The 20674-nt window shown below is 36.3% G+C and overlaps 1 protein-coding gene across 1 annotated transcript in view; it reads right to left on the bottom strand.

Moving 5' to 3' along the window:
• The window catches only part of LOC150098243 (BOS complex subunit ncln), a 351007-nt gene that overhangs the window by 321509 nt on the left and 8824 nt on the right, over positions 1 to 20674 (bottom strand). The window contains exon 2 of the mRNA XM_090406188.1: positions 19558 to 19748. Coding sequence (XP_090262314.1) covers positions 19558 to 19748 — 191 coding nt within the window. The remainder of the gene's footprint in view (positions 1 to 19557; positions 19749 to 20674) is intronic.

The following is a 20674-nucleotide window of genomic DNA, read 5'->3' as shown; positions in this document are numbered from 1 at the left end:
TCTAGATGGATACCTATTAATTAATTGGATGTAACAAGAAGGGGAGGATTGGACATGAAGTCAGAAGTCCTGGTTGGTTCTCTTCATTCCTTAAAAGGCCACATGGAGGTCACCTCTGTGAATGAAATATTTCATCATACCTGTAAATGCAACCAGGTTCATCTGAAAAAATTCTATATAGGAATTAGGAATGAAAAATTTTAAAAGGAAAATAACATCCTTGCAAGTTTTCAGCAGATTCTTGAATACTAGTTTGACATAATTTTCGTTTTTCATTTCCTATGAGATTCTCATACACATTTCTGAAAGCTTTATTTTTTCAGCATCATTGCAAGTCTTTCCCAAATCATTATCTTTCATAATTTTAATTATTTCAGGGCTGAAAATAATTTTCTTTGTTACCAAAGCTAAGTAATATCAAAATCAAACTTGTGCCTCAAATAAAATCCTTTATTCAACAAAATTTTTCATAAGTCCCAGCATGATACAAATTGGTAAGAAATTTTTCTATGGACTTGATATGGACTTCATCACACTTATTTCTCCTAGAATCAAATTCTGTCTTCAAGGCTATTTCTTAAGAGGAACTAGTTTAGCTTAGTTGTCCTATTTAAAACATCAACAGTAATTACTGAAATCCTTCTGAATACCTAAGAAAGAGTTACTTTTTGGATCACTATACATAAACACCACCAACTTGATCAGTAGCAGCCTCTATAGCTCAGACAGTAATGATGATGTGCTTTGGTCAGAAAGCCCTGGATTCAAATCCCATCTAAGACATGAAGAATCTTTATGAGGACTTTTCCTAATGGTAAGTTAGATTATCTCATAGAAATGGCATTATTTTTTCTCCTACAAACTTGAATTTTTCATCCTGCAAAAACAGACAAACCAGCCTAAACACTTGTAACTAACACATGGAATAGCTATGGAACAGACATGGACTAAGAAACAGCAACAAAAGCTTATTGAAGGCTTAAAGTGGCTGACGTCATGTTCAATTTCCAGGGCTTTTATCCATCTCTCAGTCTCTTTATGTACAGGCTGAACCTAACTTACGAACATAATCTGTTTCTTGAAATGTGTTTGCAAGTCAAATGTTCATAAGATGAATTTTTTTTTTTTTTTCCCCATAAGATAGTGTTAAATTGTTCATGTGCTTCTGAAATAAATTAACTTCATACTAATATAGTAAAAAATGAATAATTCTAAAATAATTTATTCTAGAAAGTTTATTTTACTTTTATTTTAAAAAGTTTATATAAAAAACACATAATCTAAAAAAATTTAATTTATTCTAGAGTCCAATACTTATTGTGAATATGTAACAGCATCAGGCACTACTGTGTAGAAATGGGAATCAAAAATTTATTTTAAAAGGAAAATGTGTTTGCAAGTCAAATGTTCATAAGATGAATTTTTTTTTTCATAAGATATTGTTAAATTGTTCATGTGTTTCTGAAATAAATTAACTTCATACTAATATAGGAAAAAAATTAATAATTCTAAAATAATTTATTCTAGAAAGTTTATTTTACTTTTATTTTAAAAAGTTTATAGAAAAAAACACAATCTAAAAAGAATTTAATTTATTCTAGAGTCCAGTATTTATTATAAATATGTAACAGCACTATTGTTATAAATTTGGCTATTATAGCCTGTTTTTGTTTAGGAGTGACCCTTATTTAAATATATTGGCTATCAATACCTCAAGGGGTATACATATTTAGGGCATTATTGGTGAGTATAGAAGGCAATTAAGGTAGAATAAAAGAGGTGGAAAAATTTTTTGGTACATACCTTTATTGATTCTACGATGTCTTCCACTTCCATGATCTCGCTGGAGGTTGTTTACAAGCGGGGGGGGGGTTAGATGCGGGAAAATAAGTTTAGATAACCCGGGTTAATATTAATAATATATATATAAATGTATACATATATTATTTTGAATTAGGGCACATTTTTGTGTGTGTGGGGGGGGGGGGATAAAGACTATTGTGGCAACTGGGGGTGGGTTAACGAGGTGTGGAGCCATTTCGGTCGTGCAACCATCCTCGGAACTTTGTCGAAAATGAGCACAGGGCTATGTCAGGGCAAAGTTGCAACTGACAAATAAAGGCATTAGTTGTCGCTACATGGCTGGAGGCGTGGTTTAAATTGTAGGTTCTGGACCGTCCAACATTCGGAAATTAGGTAGGGGCAGTGGATGTCGATAGTATTTTCATCGCATCTTATGGCAATAGTTTCGGATATTCTTAGCATTGTTTTGTTGTCTTGTTTGTCTATAATTATGGCCTTGTCGATTTGGGGGATATGTTTTAGTTCATGGGCGTGAGCTGCAATCTCAGTCTTCCCTGTACTCTGTGTTTTATTTTTCTTTTTGGTGTTGCGATGTTTTTTTGTGTTCAGATGTTCCGGAATGGGAATATTGCAATCCCTGAAGTGCTCTTGAGAGGAGTAACATGGGTTTTTTTTCCCAGAGTCTATACTTAATGTAACAGCACATTCATCAGGTACTGCTGTGTAGAAATGGGACCTGGATTATCAAATCAATTAGGGTTCTCTACTTTTTTTTGAGGCAAGTCTCAAGAGAAAGCTGTACAGAACACTTGTTTGTAGAAGGTAAACTCTCTATTAACACATTTGCAAACTGTAGGACTCTCTTTCACCATTACCCTGTAGTGCCTTCAAACCCACCCCAATTTGATTTAAAGAATTTACAACAAGTTTGCCTGTCAAAATCTTTGGAGGAGGGCCCATATTTCATTTTCCTTATCTTCATCTGGATCTTCTTGGAGTTCCTTCAGTATTTCAGTTAGCTTACATCATTTCAATTCAATTGAATGAGAATCAAATCAATTAACATCTAAATTTGAAGCACTGATTTCTAAGTCCAACCTTAATCCCATTACTACAACTTTGAAAGTTGTAAACATACTGCAGAGACTTAAACCTCTATATGAGCAATATGTCCAAGAGTTGCTCTCTCTTTTCTCATTTGATGTTCCTTCACCTTGTTTGATTATTCACTAAAATGAACCAAGGAAAACATGCAAACAACCATAACATGTCACTGCTATTAAAACAAAATCTCTCAAAAAAAAATCATGTCAAAAATGACAAATAGCCTCCAATATCAATTAACATAAGTTAACCAAGCTTTGCAACCCACACAACTTCTATCTATCCTTATAGGGAGCATGAGAAACACCTGTCACCAGGGCTTTCTAATTGCGATCTTCAGGGATCACAAAACAATATGTGCATGCAAGCACTCACACTAAGCAAATGAGGCTGAACAAAGGCAACTGAGGTCAATCCTAGAGTCCTAAAAGGCTCCCTAGCAGGCTAAACTCAGGTTGTTTTAGCCATTGGGCTGAATCTTTGATACTTGTACTTGCTGCAGCAAGTACACGCATGAAAATACTTCTAGCGTATTCTGTGGTGGGTATCCAATGTATGGTTAGCAAGTCCTGAGTGGCTGTATTGGTGGAACCAGATTTAGTCCTTGTGTTCAGATATTCTTATATTGGCTGTCCTGCCTGTATGGCAGTTGCAGAACAGTTTGCAATTGCAAGGGACCTGGTATACTCCAGGTAGGCCTAGGAGAAGTGGCTGGTCTTTGGTGGAGCAAACCACATAAGAGATGCCGATTTCTTACGTGGTTTGTAACTAGTTATCAGGTCATATTTTTTTAGGATTTTTGTTTGTTTTTTGGATGTACCCCAGATATATGGAATGGTGATAGATTTAGAGTAATCTCTGCTATGAAAGGGGGGGTCAACTGGTTTTAATATTTTTCAGGGGTTGTAGCCATTGGCTAAGAAGGTGTTAAAGATATGGTTAAGTTTAGTAGTTAGGGAATTGTTATCTCAACTGGTTAATTTTATGTTGAGTTATACAGAGTTTTTATAATCGCATGTTGTTGGGAAAGGGAGGGGTAACTGCTGGTAAATGTATCTACCTGTATGTGTAGGCTTTCTGTAAACAGAGAAGCCAGGGATCCATCAGGCTGGTATGTAAGCAGTGTCTAGGAAAGGGAAACTGTTGTTTTCCTTTTCCATAGAATACACTGGAAGAAGGCCACTTTATTACACCTAAGCAAGTACAACTATGACAGTTTATTCCTTAACCATGCTACCGGCCAAGACGTCTATAGACGTCAAAGTTATCATGGATGGATGCGAAGTGCATATTAAAATTGCAATACCATTGATATTACATTGAAATATATGATCGATACGAAGTGTATGAGGATGTGTATTTGATCCATAATGGCCGGTAAGGTGGTTAAATAAACTTCCTCGCTGGCCTGGTTGACCGAGTGGATAGCGTACCTACTCTCCAGCCAAAAGGCTGTGGGTTCGAATTCCGCTGTGGGCATGGATTTTTGTGATTGTCTGTGGAAATACCAGTGATGGTGTCGGCAGTAGATGCCGTTGGGGTAGTTGAGGTCAGTTAGTGATTGAACGGTGGAGATGGCATTGCAGAGCCCACCCTCGATGAGTCCTTTGACTCCCTGGAGGTGTCAAATAATAATAAAAATAAAAAATCAGCCTCAGCTCTGATACTTCCCAAACCTCAACAAATTTGGGTCCATGAGACTATCCCAAATTTTGGAAGCTTACATTCTAAGATTGTCAGCCCAATGGCCAAAACAACCCAATTTAGCCTGCTGGGGGACACCTTTTAAGACTCTAGGACCAATTTCAGTTGTCTTTTGTCAGCCTCATTTGCTTTGTGAGTGTCTGTGTGCACATATCATTGTTTTGTGATCCCTGAAGATGGCAATGTAACATTGCCGAAATATAGGTAGTTATTAAAGTTTTTATAATTAATAATTTAGTTTACATTGTCATTTCCTAAAAAAATTGGAAGTATGTCTAACCAATGTACAATCTTATCTACAAGAATTAACATTAGTCATTTCATTTTCCCACTTTAAACACATCTTGCATTTCTGGCACTCACTCATGAAACATTCCTGACTCTCACCCAAACTCTTGAATTGGAAAATTTCAAAAAGTTCTGTTTGGTTCCCAAAGTTCCCAAAATTCCCAGAGGGCCAAGCGTGTCTTGCAGACGTGTCTTTCACCCACTCTTGTCTTGCAGACTATGCACTAGATACCCGCCATAGAATACGGTGGAAGAAAGCCACGATAATACACCGTAGTAAATTCAAATACGAAAGGCTTTTCATGGAATTAGCCTCACCCCTAAGAAATCCAAACCTCAACAAATTTGGTTGCATGAGACTGCCCCAAATTTGGGAAACCTACATCAGAAAACCTTCAGCCTAATCTCCCAAGAATATCAACATTGCCCGCTAGGGGGCACCATCAGGACTTTTAGGAGAAAGAATAGCTTCTTACTTATTTACTGTTTGTTTGTTGTGCATGTGTCTTGTTTTTAAGTTCCTGTGAAAATGGCAACGTGATGTTGCTGAAATATTGAAAGTGTATTAAAATTTATTTTAATGTATATACTAGTATACGTTGTAATTTCCTTAAGCTATTTAGTAAAAATGGATAACCAATGTCTAAGCCTTTCCATGAGAACCTGATATGTGAAAATCATTTGTTGAGTTTAGTTCACTTCCAGTGGATACAGAATTAATTATTCATTTTTTTCTGCGAGGTTGTCTGGTGGTTTATCTTTCACTGATACCTCTGCCATAATTTTCATCATAAATAAGACCATGACAGGTCAGGCAACTGATGTGTTCCATAGGGAAGCATTCATGATTATAAAGTTAACGCATGCTGAAATTATCAGATGGTGGAAGTGACATGCATGGTTCAGTCTAAACCATGCATGGTTCATGCATGGTTTAGATTTCAGTCGTTTCGTTAAGTGTGAGGTCTGTTATATGTATTCCTTCGATTACATAAATGATTTGTGGATGTTTAGTGTGGATAGAAGAAGGGTGTGTGCAAAGTGTGACCTCAACGAGGAATTGATGAATGCGAATATGAAATTGATGACAGAAAGTGCTAGTACCGATTGTGTTCGCGAGTGCACATTTGAAAGAGAAGGATGGTGAGAAAGACAGGAAAAAAAACTTTAAAAAATCAGGAAAAAAGAAAAAGAGCAATTTGACAACCATAACGGATGTTAAAAGGGACGAAAGTGAGGCAGAAAGAAACGAAATTGAGAGAACGAATGAAAGTAGAAATGGCATGATGCAGAAATCGCAAGTAAAAAAAATCAAAAGAATGAATGATAGCGAAAAAAGAATGAATGATGGCGAAAGTTGGACGCATGTTGGAACGAAAGTACTGAACCAAAGAATGATGAATGACAGTAAAAGTGAGAAGAATGATAGTGAAAGTAGGACGTATGTTGGACCGAAAGTACGGAAACAAAGAAGGATGAATGAGAGGGAAAGTGAGAAGAGGGGGTCAAGAGTTAGAAAGTTAGAAAGATTTAATGATAGAGAGAATGTGTCGCGAGGTTCTGAAGGTGAATTGGATTGGATGAAGCAAGAAATGAAATGGATGCGAAATGAAATTAAGAGAATTCAGGTCAAAACTATTAAAATAAATCATGATGGCATGAAAGAGTTAACGAAAGATGAGCGAGTGGCGTTGTATGGTGACTCCATTATTAAAGGTGTGCTAGAGGATAAAATGTACAAGGTATGTTTTCCAGGCAGTAAAATGAGTAGAGTGATTGAGACATTGAATATGAGGTGGGAACGAGCAAAAGAGTTAAATGTATTAATTGGTACAAATGATTTGAGAGAGAACAAAGAGCACGTCAAAATGAATGTCAGGAGACTACTTGGAAAGATAAAAGAGAATAGTGTGACAGGAAGGGTAGTCAGTGTGTTGCCTAGTTATGACTGTGGTGAAATGAGGCGGAGAGCAAGGATTATGAACGATATTCTGGCTGAAATGTGTGAGGAGATGGGAGTACAGTTTGTTAATGTGTGGAATGAGTTTGAGGGACGAAGTGAGCTGTATGGGAGCAATGGACTGCATTTGAGTGGTTATGGTGTGAGTCGCTTGGAGAGACTGCTGCTGGAAAGTAGAGAAGTGAATAGAGAGAATGAATCAGATCAAGAGGGGGAGTGATGTGGAAGAGCAGGAGAGTAAGACAGGAGAGATTGAAGAAGTGGAAATGAATAGGGAAGTGAGTAGTATGAGTATAGAAAATGAGAGAATGGGTGTGCAAGAGGAGCAGGGAAACGGGGAGGCTCAGGGTGGACAGGGGTACACAGCATGAGAAAGGTGGATGCTCCAAGAGGAGGTGAGAGCATGTGTAGGCAGGAAAGTAATGGGATGATCAGGGATCAAGAGGAAACAGATGGAATTGCAAAGGGTTCTAAAATGAAGAAGCAGAAAGGGAAATGGCCCCAGTCCAGCAGGGAGAGATCACATCGAGTGAGTGGTATCAGTGGAACTAGCTGTAGATCCAGAAATGAGTTGTTGTGTTTATATACCAAAGTATAAGCTAGAAGTATAAGAAACAAGACGGATGAAATGGTTGCACTAATTGTGTCTGTGCACCCAGAGATTGTCGGAATAAGTGAGATATGGTTAGATGAGAATGACATCCTGACACGAATAGAGATGGAAAGGTATGATGTGTTTCGTGAGGATAGAAGGGGTAAAAAGGGGGGGGGTGCTATTGATGATAGAGAAAGAGTTATGTCCATAAAAGGTAGAGATGCAAGAGGGAAATAGGGCCAGTGGTTTTGAGGCAGTATGGTGTGAGATAGAGGTGAATAGAATCAAATACTTGGTGGGATGTTGTTATAGACCTGGTAATGTGGATGGTGGTGATAGTGAAATGTATAGTCAAATAAGCCAATCAAATAAGAAAAGGGTGATCATTATGGGTGATTTTAATTATGGCAATATAGACTGGAATGAAGAGATAGCAACTGGAAGTAAAGAAAATGAGTTTCTTGAGTTTTTGAGGGATAACTACCTCAGACAGTATGTAACAGAGGGCACACGAGGATTAAGGGTCTTGGATTTGGTCATCTCATCGGAGGATGTAATTATCAATGAGGAATCAAATCATCCACCAATTGGTGAAAGTGACCATGAGGTGATTACCTGGGTGGTTGCCAGCAGTGCAAGGACCCCTGTGAAAAAAGGGTATATGCGGAACTACAAGCGGGGTGATTATGAAGAGCTCAGGAGACAGCTTGCAGGTGTAGCATGGAATGAGGAGTTAGCTGGAAAAGAGATCAATGCAACTTGGGGGATTTTCACAAAATAATTAGCAGATGCAATGTCTAAATGTATACCATGGGTGAGAAGGTTAAATAAGGTAGGTGTGAGATGGATGAATAAAGAGATTAAGCATGCAATACAGAGAAAAAGGGCATTGTGGAGGCAGCATAAGAGAAGTGGAAATAATTTCATGAGAAGTGGAAACAATTTCATGAGGTCTACAAAGACCAGGCAAGGAGGGTGACTTGGTTGGTGAAAGTAGCTAGAGAGAGGTATGAACAGCAGTTAGCTAATGAAGCCAAAAAGAATCCTTAGGAGTTCTTTCGATATGTAGCCAGCAAAAGAAAGAATGATTATGGAAAAGATGACATTGATTGGAGGAAATGGTATAAAGACAGCTGTTGCAGAATGTGTGGTGGAGATACTTAAGGAGCAGTTCATAAAGATCTTTCAATCTTGTGAATGTGACTTCATGGAGAGATTAAGAGCAGTTGATGATGGGGAGAAGAGACTGACTGTAAGTGAGCAAGAGGTGTTTGGGGAGTTGAGTAAACTAGATGTAAATAAGGCTGTGGGACTTGATAATATATCACCGCGTATTCTGAAGGAATGTGCCAGAGAGCTGACACCTTCCTTGACATATTTTTTTAATACGAGTCTTGCACTTGGTCAAGTCCCTAAAGAGTGGAAGGAGGGCAAGATAGTGCCACTTCATAAAGGAGGTGATCAAACTCAAGCATCAAACTATAGGCCTATCTGTGTGTCAGGTGTTGTGGTTAAGTTGTTGGAGAAGCTTGTGAGAACTAGGATCCAGAATTGGGTTGACAACAATGGTATAATCTTTGATGGACAGCATGGATTTGCTAAAGGGAGGTCATGTTTTAGTAATCTACTTACTTATTACAATAAAGTGACTGCTTCCTTGGACAGAGGAGAAGGATACACAGTAATATACTTGGATTTCGCAAAAGCTTTTGATAGAGTACCTCATGATAAGTTGACAGTCAAACTAGAGCAGATGGGGTTGGATATTAGATTAGTGCATTGGATTGGAGACTGGCTATCTGATAGGTATCAACAAGTTGTGTATGGGGGTGTAATATCCAGGAAAAGGAAAGTCACTAGTGGAGTGCCTCAGGGGTCTGTTTTAGGGCCATTACTATTTAACTTGTATATTAATGATACTGGCGAAGATTTGGATGGAGATATTCAGTTGTTTGCAGATGATGCAAAGTTGGGACGAACCATAAAGAGTAGTGAAGATGTTGTGGCCTTGCAAGAAGACTTGAATAAATTGAGTGATTGGGCAAGCAAATGGGGATGCGAGTTCAATGTTGCAAAATGTAAGGTTTTAAAATTTGGAAAACAAAGATGGGATGCAGAATTTATGCTTGGTGAGAATGTATTGTTGGAAGCAGAGGAAATAAGAGATCTGGGGGTGATAGTGGATAAGGATCTAAAATTTAGGGGACATATCGCCAAAATTGTGAAGACAACACAAAGACTTCTGGGAATGATGCGGAGGACACTGATGTGTAGAAGTAGGGAGATTCTTGTTCCATTGTATAAGGCTTTGATTAGGCCACACATGGACTATTGTGCCCAGATTTGGTCACCTGGTTTTCAGAAGGATGAAGAGATGTTGGAAAAGGTCCAAAGGCAACTGACTAAGGTAGTTTCTGACCTCTGGAATGTCGAGTATGAGGAAAGATTGAAAAGATGTAATTTGCAGAGTCTAGCGGAGAGAAGGAAGAGGGGAGATATGATAGAGACCTACAAGTTGGTAAGGGGTTGTTATAGGATCAATGGTGGAGAAGTTCTACAGAGAGTAGTGGGAGATCAGGGGAGAACCAGAGGTCATCCCTGGAAACTATATAAAGAGGGTGTGAGTAGGGGAGTGAGAGGCAGGTTTTTTTCGTGAAGAGTTGTGAGTGATTGGAATGCCTTGCCTGAGAGTGTGGTGTCTGCAAGGAGTTTGAATGCGTTTAAGACACGGTATGATGAGATGTGTGTGTGAGATAAAAGGACCTCCTAGATGAGTCTTTGACTCCATGAGGTCTTGTTTAATAATAATAATAATAAAAAAAAGCAGAGCTCTGGGATTACAGTAAATGCACACTATAGGAAATACTACTATAATGAAATGATGTACTAAAACAAACTTTAGAAAGACACTGCCTAAGGCTCATACAAACAATGCCCTTTCAAGCTCACTATTGCAAACAGCATGAGCACCAAACTTTCATATCAGCAATATCCTCACAAATGATGTCACAATACACATCAACCAAATAAAGCTGCCAGGAGTAATTCTTTGTGAAGTATTTGTATTAAAACTAAAAATTAAAGAAATTACATGAGATGAGATGAGATTTTTCCCACCTTGCAAATTACATGAGATGAGATTTTTCCCACCTTACAGTAATTTTCCATATTTGGTACTATATTTTTTTTTGTTTTTTTTTTAATCAAAACTTATTCAATATTTGCATTCACAGAAATAAACCAAACTCATGCTATGCATCAACTATTTATTATTTAGGATATGGCAATCTACATGCAATTATAAAGGTATACATCAATGTGCAACAACTATAAAGAAATCGTCAAAAACAAAATTTTTGTGTGTCTTTATGGCTGATAAAGTAAGCAACAGCAAAAAAAAAGGGGGGGAACAGCATGCAACGGCATACTAAGTTTGGATTCTTCTTCTTCTTTGGTACTACAGCCCTAGGGCCTTGGCCTCCCATTTTTGGGTTTCATAACTCACTACGAGGTGGGGTTGTTACCCCCACGCTCAACCATGTGTAATTGTCTGTGAAGCATTGTGAAACTTGGCTATGTTTGAGAAAGATCCTTAGCTCCTCACATCAGCAACAAGAATCAAATGCAGGATACTCCTTTTTCAGGCATATGGTTGCAGAGCGCGTAACCACTCGGCTAACCAAGCGGACTACTAAGTTTTGATTACAATGCTTTTATGATATATAATACTACTTTGGAAAAAAAACTTACAAAGAAAGACTAATAAATATCCAACATTTTATACTGAAGACAACATGATCTACTAAAGAGAGATAAATTTTGGGAGAAAACTGTAGCTGATATTAGGAGAGAAAAAAAAAAAGCACAAAACCATAAAGTGATGACAGAGCACAAATGACTGACCATACATAACACACGAAATAACCAAAAAAAAGTACAAATACAAAAAATAATGTTGGACGTATAAGAAAGAAAAGTACTAGAAGAATGTGAACTTATAAAATGAAAATCCAGAATTAACCTTTAAATTTTGAAATGTTATATTAACTTAGATTAATGTCACTTACCTGAAATCTTTATAATGAACAAAATGTGATCTGAATCATTAAAACCAAAAAGAACCTAAAAAATCTGTAGTCAGTGAACTTCAAAATTAGTCCCCCTCCAACTATAAAGGAAGGAGGAGATACAAGTAATTAACAGCTAGTCTGCATTAGCCAAGCATTAATTTAAGCTACTATAATATTTCAAAATTTAAGCAATTATTCTGTATATTAATTTTTATATAATTTCATACTATTCTAGTTCTCTTCTTTCTTATATCTCCCTCTATTATTCGCATTTGTACTTTTTCAGGCTTTTTTGTCCTGTATGCTTTCTGCCAATCTATTGTGTTTGTTCATCGATGTGCAATTTCCCAATATTTGTTCTGTACTGTTTCCCACCATTTCCTCTGTTTACTGACCTCAGCTACAGTTTTCACTCCAAATTTATCACTTCAGTAAAAGTTCATGTTCAATTGTTATTCAAAGTTTAAAATACTTCAGTACTGCTAACTACAATACATGAAACTCAATGCTTGAGGGTTAGAAGTAAATTAAGAACTAATTAATGCAATATAATTAATTAATTACTTGTTTCCTATTATCAATTCTCTTCTAAATTGCTCTTTATTATTTGTCAGGCTTCAAATATGATTATCTTTTGTATGTCTCTTCTAAATCACTTCCAATTTAATCAATCCACTTGTGTCTTACTCGCAGCCTCTTTTCTGTAGTTTTGTTTCAAATACCTGTTTCTAATATCTTTTCACAAACATATATGTAGAACTAATCGGAGATTGTGTACACATAAACAGATAGAGATGAATGATTAAGTGACTGTACACAATCTCCGCTTAGTTCTACATATGTTTGTGAAAAGATATTAGTTCTTGCTGATATTTTAAAGAAAGTTAGTCATTAACAACATCTGTTTATTCCTCTATTTTTTCTCCCAACTCATATCTGTGGTCTGTGCTCTTTTCTCAGTTGTTTAATTTCCAACACAACTCAGATCCACATATTAAAACTGGTTGAACACTGTATTATATGTACTAGCTCTATGTTTTGGCCTTGCATTGTGCATAAATTGTTCAGCTGACTAGCAACCATACTACCTTTACTTATTGTATTACCCATTTCCACATTTAGTTTGCTATCGTCACTAAAAACTGTGCTTCAATAACTAAAATGGGTTGCCTGTTTAGGTTTCTTTATTACTTTGTCATTTATTGTCGATTTTCATATCAAATTTGTTACAGCAGTTATTTAACTTGGTTACAGAATCTTGAAGACTTAACAGTTTATTTCTGTGGGTTGTACTCTTTTCTCAGTTGTTTAATTTCCAACACAATTCAGATCCACATATTAAAACTGGTTGAACACTGTATTATATGTACTAGCTATATGTTTGGCAACATCAGGCAACAGTTCATATCTATTCTGATATGAGATTTAATACAGTTAACTGATATTAGAGTAAACTTGTAGAAACTAAATGAATAGTTTGTTATATTCTTTTAGCACAGAACTGATGCTATGGAAATCTGGCTGTGACCTTTCAAGAACTTCTTAAAATGAGTCAATTCATTATGGTGGTGGTTACAACAGTGAAAGGTGACTGTATTACTCTCCTTAATAATGTGGTCCCTAAGGAGCAGTGATTTTCAATCTTCTTGATCTAATGGATGTATTATTTTCTAATGTCGCTTTACATCATGAAGTTGTTTCATAAAATGTATCCATTTAATTCCAATTATTTCATCAAATTCATAGATTTTGTAGTGGCAACAGAAACAGAAATACAAATATTTATAACAACATTTTATGTATTTACTGATGATTTTTGTAAAATTAATTTTGTAAAATGAATCTGGTTAATGTGAATCCCATCTGCAAAAGGTGGTTTTTTTTGAGTCTACAATTTATATAAAAAGCTGCTTGACTCTAATCCTAAATTGTTTAAAAGTTTAACAAATTATTAAAATACTAATCTGAAATACCTATGTGTAAAAAAAGAAAACTACACTTGTAGGTCATGCTGTCTTTTCCTTGGGAAAAGGACTAGAGATCTCCTTAAGTACATATACTAGATTTTATTAAAGATTTTAATAAAGAGTCTACAGTAATGATTGACCGTTCACTCATGTTCAATGATTTATAAATGCTTGTCATAGACATAATAAACAAACTAAACACCAAGCAGCATTCCCAAATGAAATTCTATACCTCACTATATTCCATCTCAGTTGCACATTACTAACTTTTCTGTAGTTTTTTTGTTTGCTTTTTTTTTCCCCTTCATGTGCTCACCTATTTCAAGTATTCTTGTCTTCTGAAAGATTAACAATTGCTGGTTTAGTTGATTGAACAGTGTTCTAAAGAACAAACAAGGATCTTTTCATTCTGAAACTTACAATGAACTAGTTTCGATCATACTATCAAACTGATGGTTTTGTCAGAATTTATAAAAATATAAAAACAGATAACGACAAAGTTGTCCAGATGCTGAAAAATCATTACAAAAGGAAATGAACTAATTTACATTAACCATCATCAAAATTTATAGGACAGTAGTGAGGCCAGCTATGACATATGCTATAGAAACTGTGGCCCTGAGGAAAAATAACATTAGCAGGATGGAAGTAGCAGAGATGAGAATGCTTAGGTGGATGTGCGGTGTGACCAGAAAGGATCATCTGAGAAATGACTATGTCAGGGGAACAGTGAAAGTTACGAACTTAGGAGCGAAAATACAGGAGGCAAGGTTGAGATGGTTTGGTCATGTGATGAGGAGGGAGGACGAATATGTGGGAAGAAGGGTCATGCAGATGGATGTGCAAGGAAGGCGGAAGCGTGGGCGGCCAAAGAAGAGATGGAGGGAGCTGGTAGAAGAGGACTTGAAGATGAAGAACTTGGATGTGGTGACAGCCCAAGACAGGAAGGTGTGGAGGAGACTCATAAGAAACAGTGACCCCACTTAAGTGGGAGAAGCTGCAGAAGAAGAAGAAGAAGAAGAAGATCATCAGGCAAAGACTGGAGGCGATTATTGGCAAAACTGAATTACGAGATGTTGATGGATTTAATGAAATTTCCATATGTCATTTAATATAAGTCCTTGATTTCTATTCAAAGAAAAATGTAAATGTGCAAATAAATAACTGTAATGGATTCTTTTAGAAGTCTGGAATAAAATTTTTCTTCTAAATGGGGCATAGCTGAAATATCCCAGTTTAATGTATGGTTAATGGTTGAAGTGTGGTTGGCTAGACCAGATCTTTCTTTTATACTCGAAATCTTTCAAATAATGAAATAGTTCTGCTATCAAACTAACAGGACGTGGGATCAAATGCCACCACAGGCATGCACAACTGTGAATATCTTTAGACTGCATATGAATTTCATTGCCTGGCATGAGAACATCACTCTGCTTATTTGAGACCCGAAGTGGCTTGAGGTGCATACATATGGTTGGCTAGACCAGATCTTTCTTTTATACTCGACATCTTTCAAATAATGAAATAGTTCTGCTATCAAACTAACAGGACGTGGGATCAAATGCCACCACAGGCATGCACAACTGTGAATATCTTTAGACTGCATATGAATTTCATTGCCTGGCATGAGAACATCACTCTGCTTATTTGAGACCCGAAGTGGCTTGAGGTGCATACACCTAGATACGATTTTGAAATAATATATTAAATAAATCTGCACCAATTCTTTTACATGTCAATTTTTAGTAGTGACTTATAACTATAAATTAGTACCCATTCATAACTGTTTCAGTGTATAAACAGAGAAACAAAATATATAATTTATTGATTTACTAATATTTTGCTGGATTTCTAACCAGCATCTTCAGAACATAAATTACAATTTGGTAAAACCCATAGCACTCAATCAGAATGTTGCAGAAACAATTCAAACCGTAACTGGAAAAAATTAATAACACTCTGAGATGTCCTCAGGGGTAGATAAAAATGAAGGTCATTCAGAGAAGTCAGTCTACTGGTCTTAAAATGACTGCTTCCTAGATCTTTGGTAAATTAATACAGCCAAACTTATTGACATTAACAGTGTATTTCATAGCTGATGCTGTTTCTAAAGACATCTTCTTCCATTTAAGAGCTATCAGAGCAGTCTGTAAGTCCTGATTTGCCATACCGATAACTGCATACGTAATTTTTACATTCTTCAAGGCTGGTGTTAAGAGAGTTGCAAGTCTGTTCAAAGTAAGTTAAGTTGCATGCACACAAAACTCTACATTTTCCAGGATGTGTGAGAAAACTATGCAAATCCTTCTGACAACGAATGACAGTTGCTATTTGAATGTGTGGTTTGTAAGTGGCATGGAGATTATATTGATGAAGAACTTCAGCTATCTTTTCAGATATAAGAGGTGAGAATCATTTTCTTGTGATCCTGTGTGCCAGGTGTGAGAGGGAGGAATGAAGTATCTTGTCTATTTTATACAGGTTGTTGTCAGTGGCTAAAAAAACAGTGTTACAAGCTGTGCATTCAAATAGCCCAGGCTCTGAGTGTGAGTGTTCCGATTATGCTGTACTGTTGAGTAAGAGAGAGAGAGAGAGAGAGAGTCAGATTCCTGCAAACCTAGGTTTAAGGAATCCAAGAAAGTTTTTACCAATCATTAGTGTGACTAGGAAAGGAAGCAAGTTTTTTGTTTATTTTTTTTTTGTTGTGAAGTGCCTTTTTAGATGTTTGATATTTAAGCTAAAAATAAATGTTAAAAATTTATCTGATGTAAGAGACCAAATAGTAAATAGGCCATGAGACCAAATAGTAAACACATTATCTACATATCACAGCAAGATGGTTTATGTGTAGCAGAGTGCTTGGTTTTCTAGAAATTCTATATTTCAAAATTGACTTTTTAGGATAAGAATAAGGAGGTGGGATCATAATAAGGTCAAGAGTTTGTCAATAATACATTGGTAAATAATGAAATAATATTAAAGCTGATAATGATGTTTTTAGGATAAGATTTTTTATTAAGGTTTTAAAGTTGAGAGGTGCTTATGGACTTTTTAAGGAATGCAGAGAACCGACCTGGAATTCTGACCTAATGTCCAATCTTCGCCTTCTTGTCATGCACCCTGTTAGGTATCTACCTGGATAATGATTGGATGAGAATGGGCTCACATTCTGGGATTTACTGACCAAATTGTATTCTTATTGGCTTCAATCATAATGCAAAATGATGAAGAACATGAAAGAATTTCATGTTGGCCTGGAAAGTCGTCCACTCAAACCCTTAAAGACCTTGTTGTTTTCATCAGAGAAAATAGCAAAAAGTCAGCCAATGAAACAAATCCCAACAACATATCCCAACTCAGAGAAGGTTCTACTAAGGAAGAAATGGATAAATTTTTTGAGGCACTGGAGAAGGCAGATGACACAATGAAAAAGTTTTCCTTACTGGCGATCTAAATAGCAGGGTAAGAAATTATTACCAGACATATAGAAATATTTGGGGAAAATTTGGAGAAAAGAGCAAAGCTAATAATAATGCAAGTATCAGCTGGATATTTGAAATTATAAAGCAGGTGACTATCAGAGACATAGAAACCAGCTTGCATCAGTACAACAGATGAAAGAATTTGAGGGATCGTGAGTTCATGGGATATACTTCAGAAAAACTGTTGTATACCTCAATTGAAGAAGATAAAGCTATTTGGAATCAAATGGATGACAAAACAAATAAAAATGGAATTGTAGAAGAAAGAGATTATGGAAGGCATATAAAGAGAAGTAGAGAACAGCTGCATGCAGCTCTTCATGCAGTAGAGAACAGCTGCATGAAGAATATAAGGCTCAAGCTAGGAAAGTGATAGTATTATAAGGAGAGAATATGAGAGGAGACTGGCATTCCACTCTAAGGAGAATCCCAAGGAGCTTTTTTCACTACTTGGTGAATAGGAGGAAACAGATTATCTTGCTGGATGAAAATTAGAATCAAGTGATCAATGCAGATGACATAGTTGAGCTATTTAATGATCACTTTATTAGTGTTCTGGTCTGATACTACAGGCTTTATTCCTAGAAGGATAATGAGTGGTGAAGTGTTAGAAGTGAACGAAGAGGATGTAATCCGAATACTGAGCATGCTAAATGTCAATAAAGCAGGGGGACTAGATGGTGTTTCACCATGTATTTTAAGTAAATGCGCTATGAAACTGGCTATGCCATTAACTTGGCTGTTTAATGAAAATCTTGCAATGGGAAGTGTTCCTGGAGAGTGGAAGGAGGGTAAGATAGTACCAATGCATAAGGGTAGCAGTATAATGGAGATAACAAAGTATAGGCTTACAGAAGAAATATTAATAACTACAGAAGAAATATTTGTATTTCTTCTGTAGTTGTTACGATTGTGGAGAAATTACTAAGAATTTGTATACAGAATTAGGATGATTGGAGATAACATTTACGCAGGCCAGCATGAATTGATTAAAGGGCACCTTGTTTTAGTAATCTGGATACCTTTTACAACAGAGTAACAGAGCTGTAGATGAAGGTAAGGCATAGACTGTTATTTTTTGGATTTTTCCAAGGCATTTGACAGGATGCCACATGACAAAGCGATTGTTAGTTGTTATATGGATCTGGATATCAGGTTAGTGGATTGGATCGGTGATTGGTTCTCCGATAGACATCAGAGTTGTATATGGGGGAACAATATCAATGGGTAGGAAGGGTACAAGTGAAGTTCCACAGGATTCAGTCCTGAGACCACTGCTGTTAAAAAGTTTATGTCAGTAATATTGTCGCAGGACTACAGAGAAATGCTCAGTTGTTTGTAGATCATGTGATGCTTGGGAGGGTTATTAGTAAAAGTGCTATGTTTTTGTTCTTGAAGAAAATCTGAATAAGCTGGAAGGATGGGCAAATGCATGGGGGAAGTCAGTTTAATACAACTAAATATATGGTTTTAAAATTTGGGATCCACAAATGGGATGCTTCATACTCACTTGGTGGAACTATACTGGAAGAAATGGAGGAAGCAAGGGAACTTGGGGTGACTGTGGATAGATTTATAACCTTGTTTAAAGAAATAAGGTTATATTGCAAAAGGTTATGAAAACATCTCAGAGAATTGTGGCAATAGTGAGGAGAACACTGACAATGAGAGGGAAGAGTGTGCTGGTCTCATTGTATAAAGCTTTGATCAGACCACATCTGGTTTTCTATGCTCAGATCTGAAACTCATGATGTCATGACTGTACAACACTGACTATGAGAATAGACTGAGGGCATGCATACAGACTGCAGTTTGGTGGATATAGGGCAAAAGGAGGATATCATCAAGACATTTAAGCTGTTCAAGAGTTATTATCATATTAACACACAGAAGATTTTTCATATGGTAGAATGAGAGAAAGGAACAAGGGAAAGAGGCCATTCCTGGAAAATGCAAAAGATGGTGGTGAGTAAAAGGGTAAGAAGTAAGTTTTTTTGCAAGGAGAGGGGTAGGAGCATGGAATATATTGCCTGAGAGAGTGCATGCAGACTGGATGATTTTAAGGAGTGGTATGACAGACTTTGTGTTCACTAGTGTTGACCTCCCACAACAAGTCTGAATTTGCAGTTATAATCTTCAAAAATAGTATTAGATTTGGTCTAATTGGTCCTTAGATTTTGGACACCAGTGTATGACAGCTGCAATATCCTTATCTACTTTGGTTATAATAATTTTATTTGTTGTTGTATAAGTTTTTTAAGGCTGTTATTTTTTGCATGGAATGTCGCTAATGCTGCTGACCTGTGTAAAGAAATAGATCTTCAATGTTTGCCATGAAAAGAACATTTATTCCGTTTGGTTTCAGATTGAACCGATTCTACAGTAACCAAATTGAGTGCTGTGCATTTTACCAGTTGTGGTTTGTGCTCTGAAGATGCCAGTTAGAAATCCAGAAAAATCATGGAGGCTCAATATATTATTTATTGTTCTCTAGTGTCATTTATAAAATGAAGCAATGTTATGAATAATCACAAACACCTACACCTCTGAAAGGTGCTACTAATGAAAATTTAAAAAAAATTACCTGCTGATGTTCTACAGACAAAATGCTCAACATGGTTGGTAAGAGAATTAAGAGTCCTCCAGCACCTTGCTGGACTATATCTTGAAACTGGGCATGTGTCAGTTCTGATAATCGAGCCACAACACACCTTCGTGTATAAGGTATGGTATGTAGTGTTCGAGCCTCCATGCTAATTAAGGAATTACGACAACCTAAAACATGAAAGTTTATAATTAGAATTAGTTTGCAATTTTTTATTCTACACAGAATTTAAGGTATGGACATTTTCTGTGTCAGCATATATAAAAGAAATAACTAATCAACTACAGATATGATGAATAAAGTATAAAATATATCAAATACAGATTTAAAAAAACTGGTTATGTTTCATTTAGTTAAGTCAGAAGACTGTGAGGCCAGTATGTTATGTATGTTAGATTGAAAGAATGAAAAACCATGCTATCTTCACGAGACTGGATAACTTGACCTTGGCTGAAATGCTCTCATGTAGATTCCTCATATCCTAAATGAGATTGGTGAAAAGGTCTTTGGAATTTTGTTAAGTAATAAAGTAAATACAATAAATTACTTATGCTTTAAAGTACCGAGATTACTTTTGCTTAAATCTTAATTGTGTAATAAATCTTAACCATGTATTATACCACCCATAACTTCATTTACACCCAAACCATAAAATGCAGGATACTAATAAAATCAGTATCCTGCAGGTGCTACTGATTTTATCTACAAATGCACATTTGCTATTGTAAGTTAAACTTTAGACATCTATGTAAGACACAACAGTAGTTATAGGTACCATGAAAATGTGCAACTGCATTGCTATGTACGTGTTTTGCATATTTTCTTCACAAAATTCATAAATTCTGCTAATCTCTCTATCTCATAAGAAGGAATATGTAATGAATGTTTAGTGAAACGTATATGACATTTAATTGTAGTATAGGTTACAAATATACATAATGAAGTAATCTGAGCTATCTTGGACACCTTAGCAATATGTCCTCTGAACTTCAACTCTCTATTCACCAACACCCCCCCCCCCAAGTTCCTAGCCTCATCAATTTCCTGGAGTACAGTTCCATCAATGTGGTACACCACTTTGAAATTCTGAAAGCTT

Source organism: Typopeltis vanoorti, chromosome 16 (genome assembly GCF_054136105.1).
Source record: "Typopeltis vanoorti isolate ZY-2024b chromosome 16, IOZ_Tvanoo_1.0, whole genome shotgun sequence".
In the NCBI taxonomy this organism is placed as follows: Eukaryota; Metazoa; Arthropoda; class Arachnida; order Uropygi; family Thelyphonidae; genus Typopeltis; species Typopeltis vanoorti.
The sequence above is the reverse complement of the archived record's forward strand: the minus strand, read 5'-3'. Positions and strand labels throughout refer to the sequence as shown.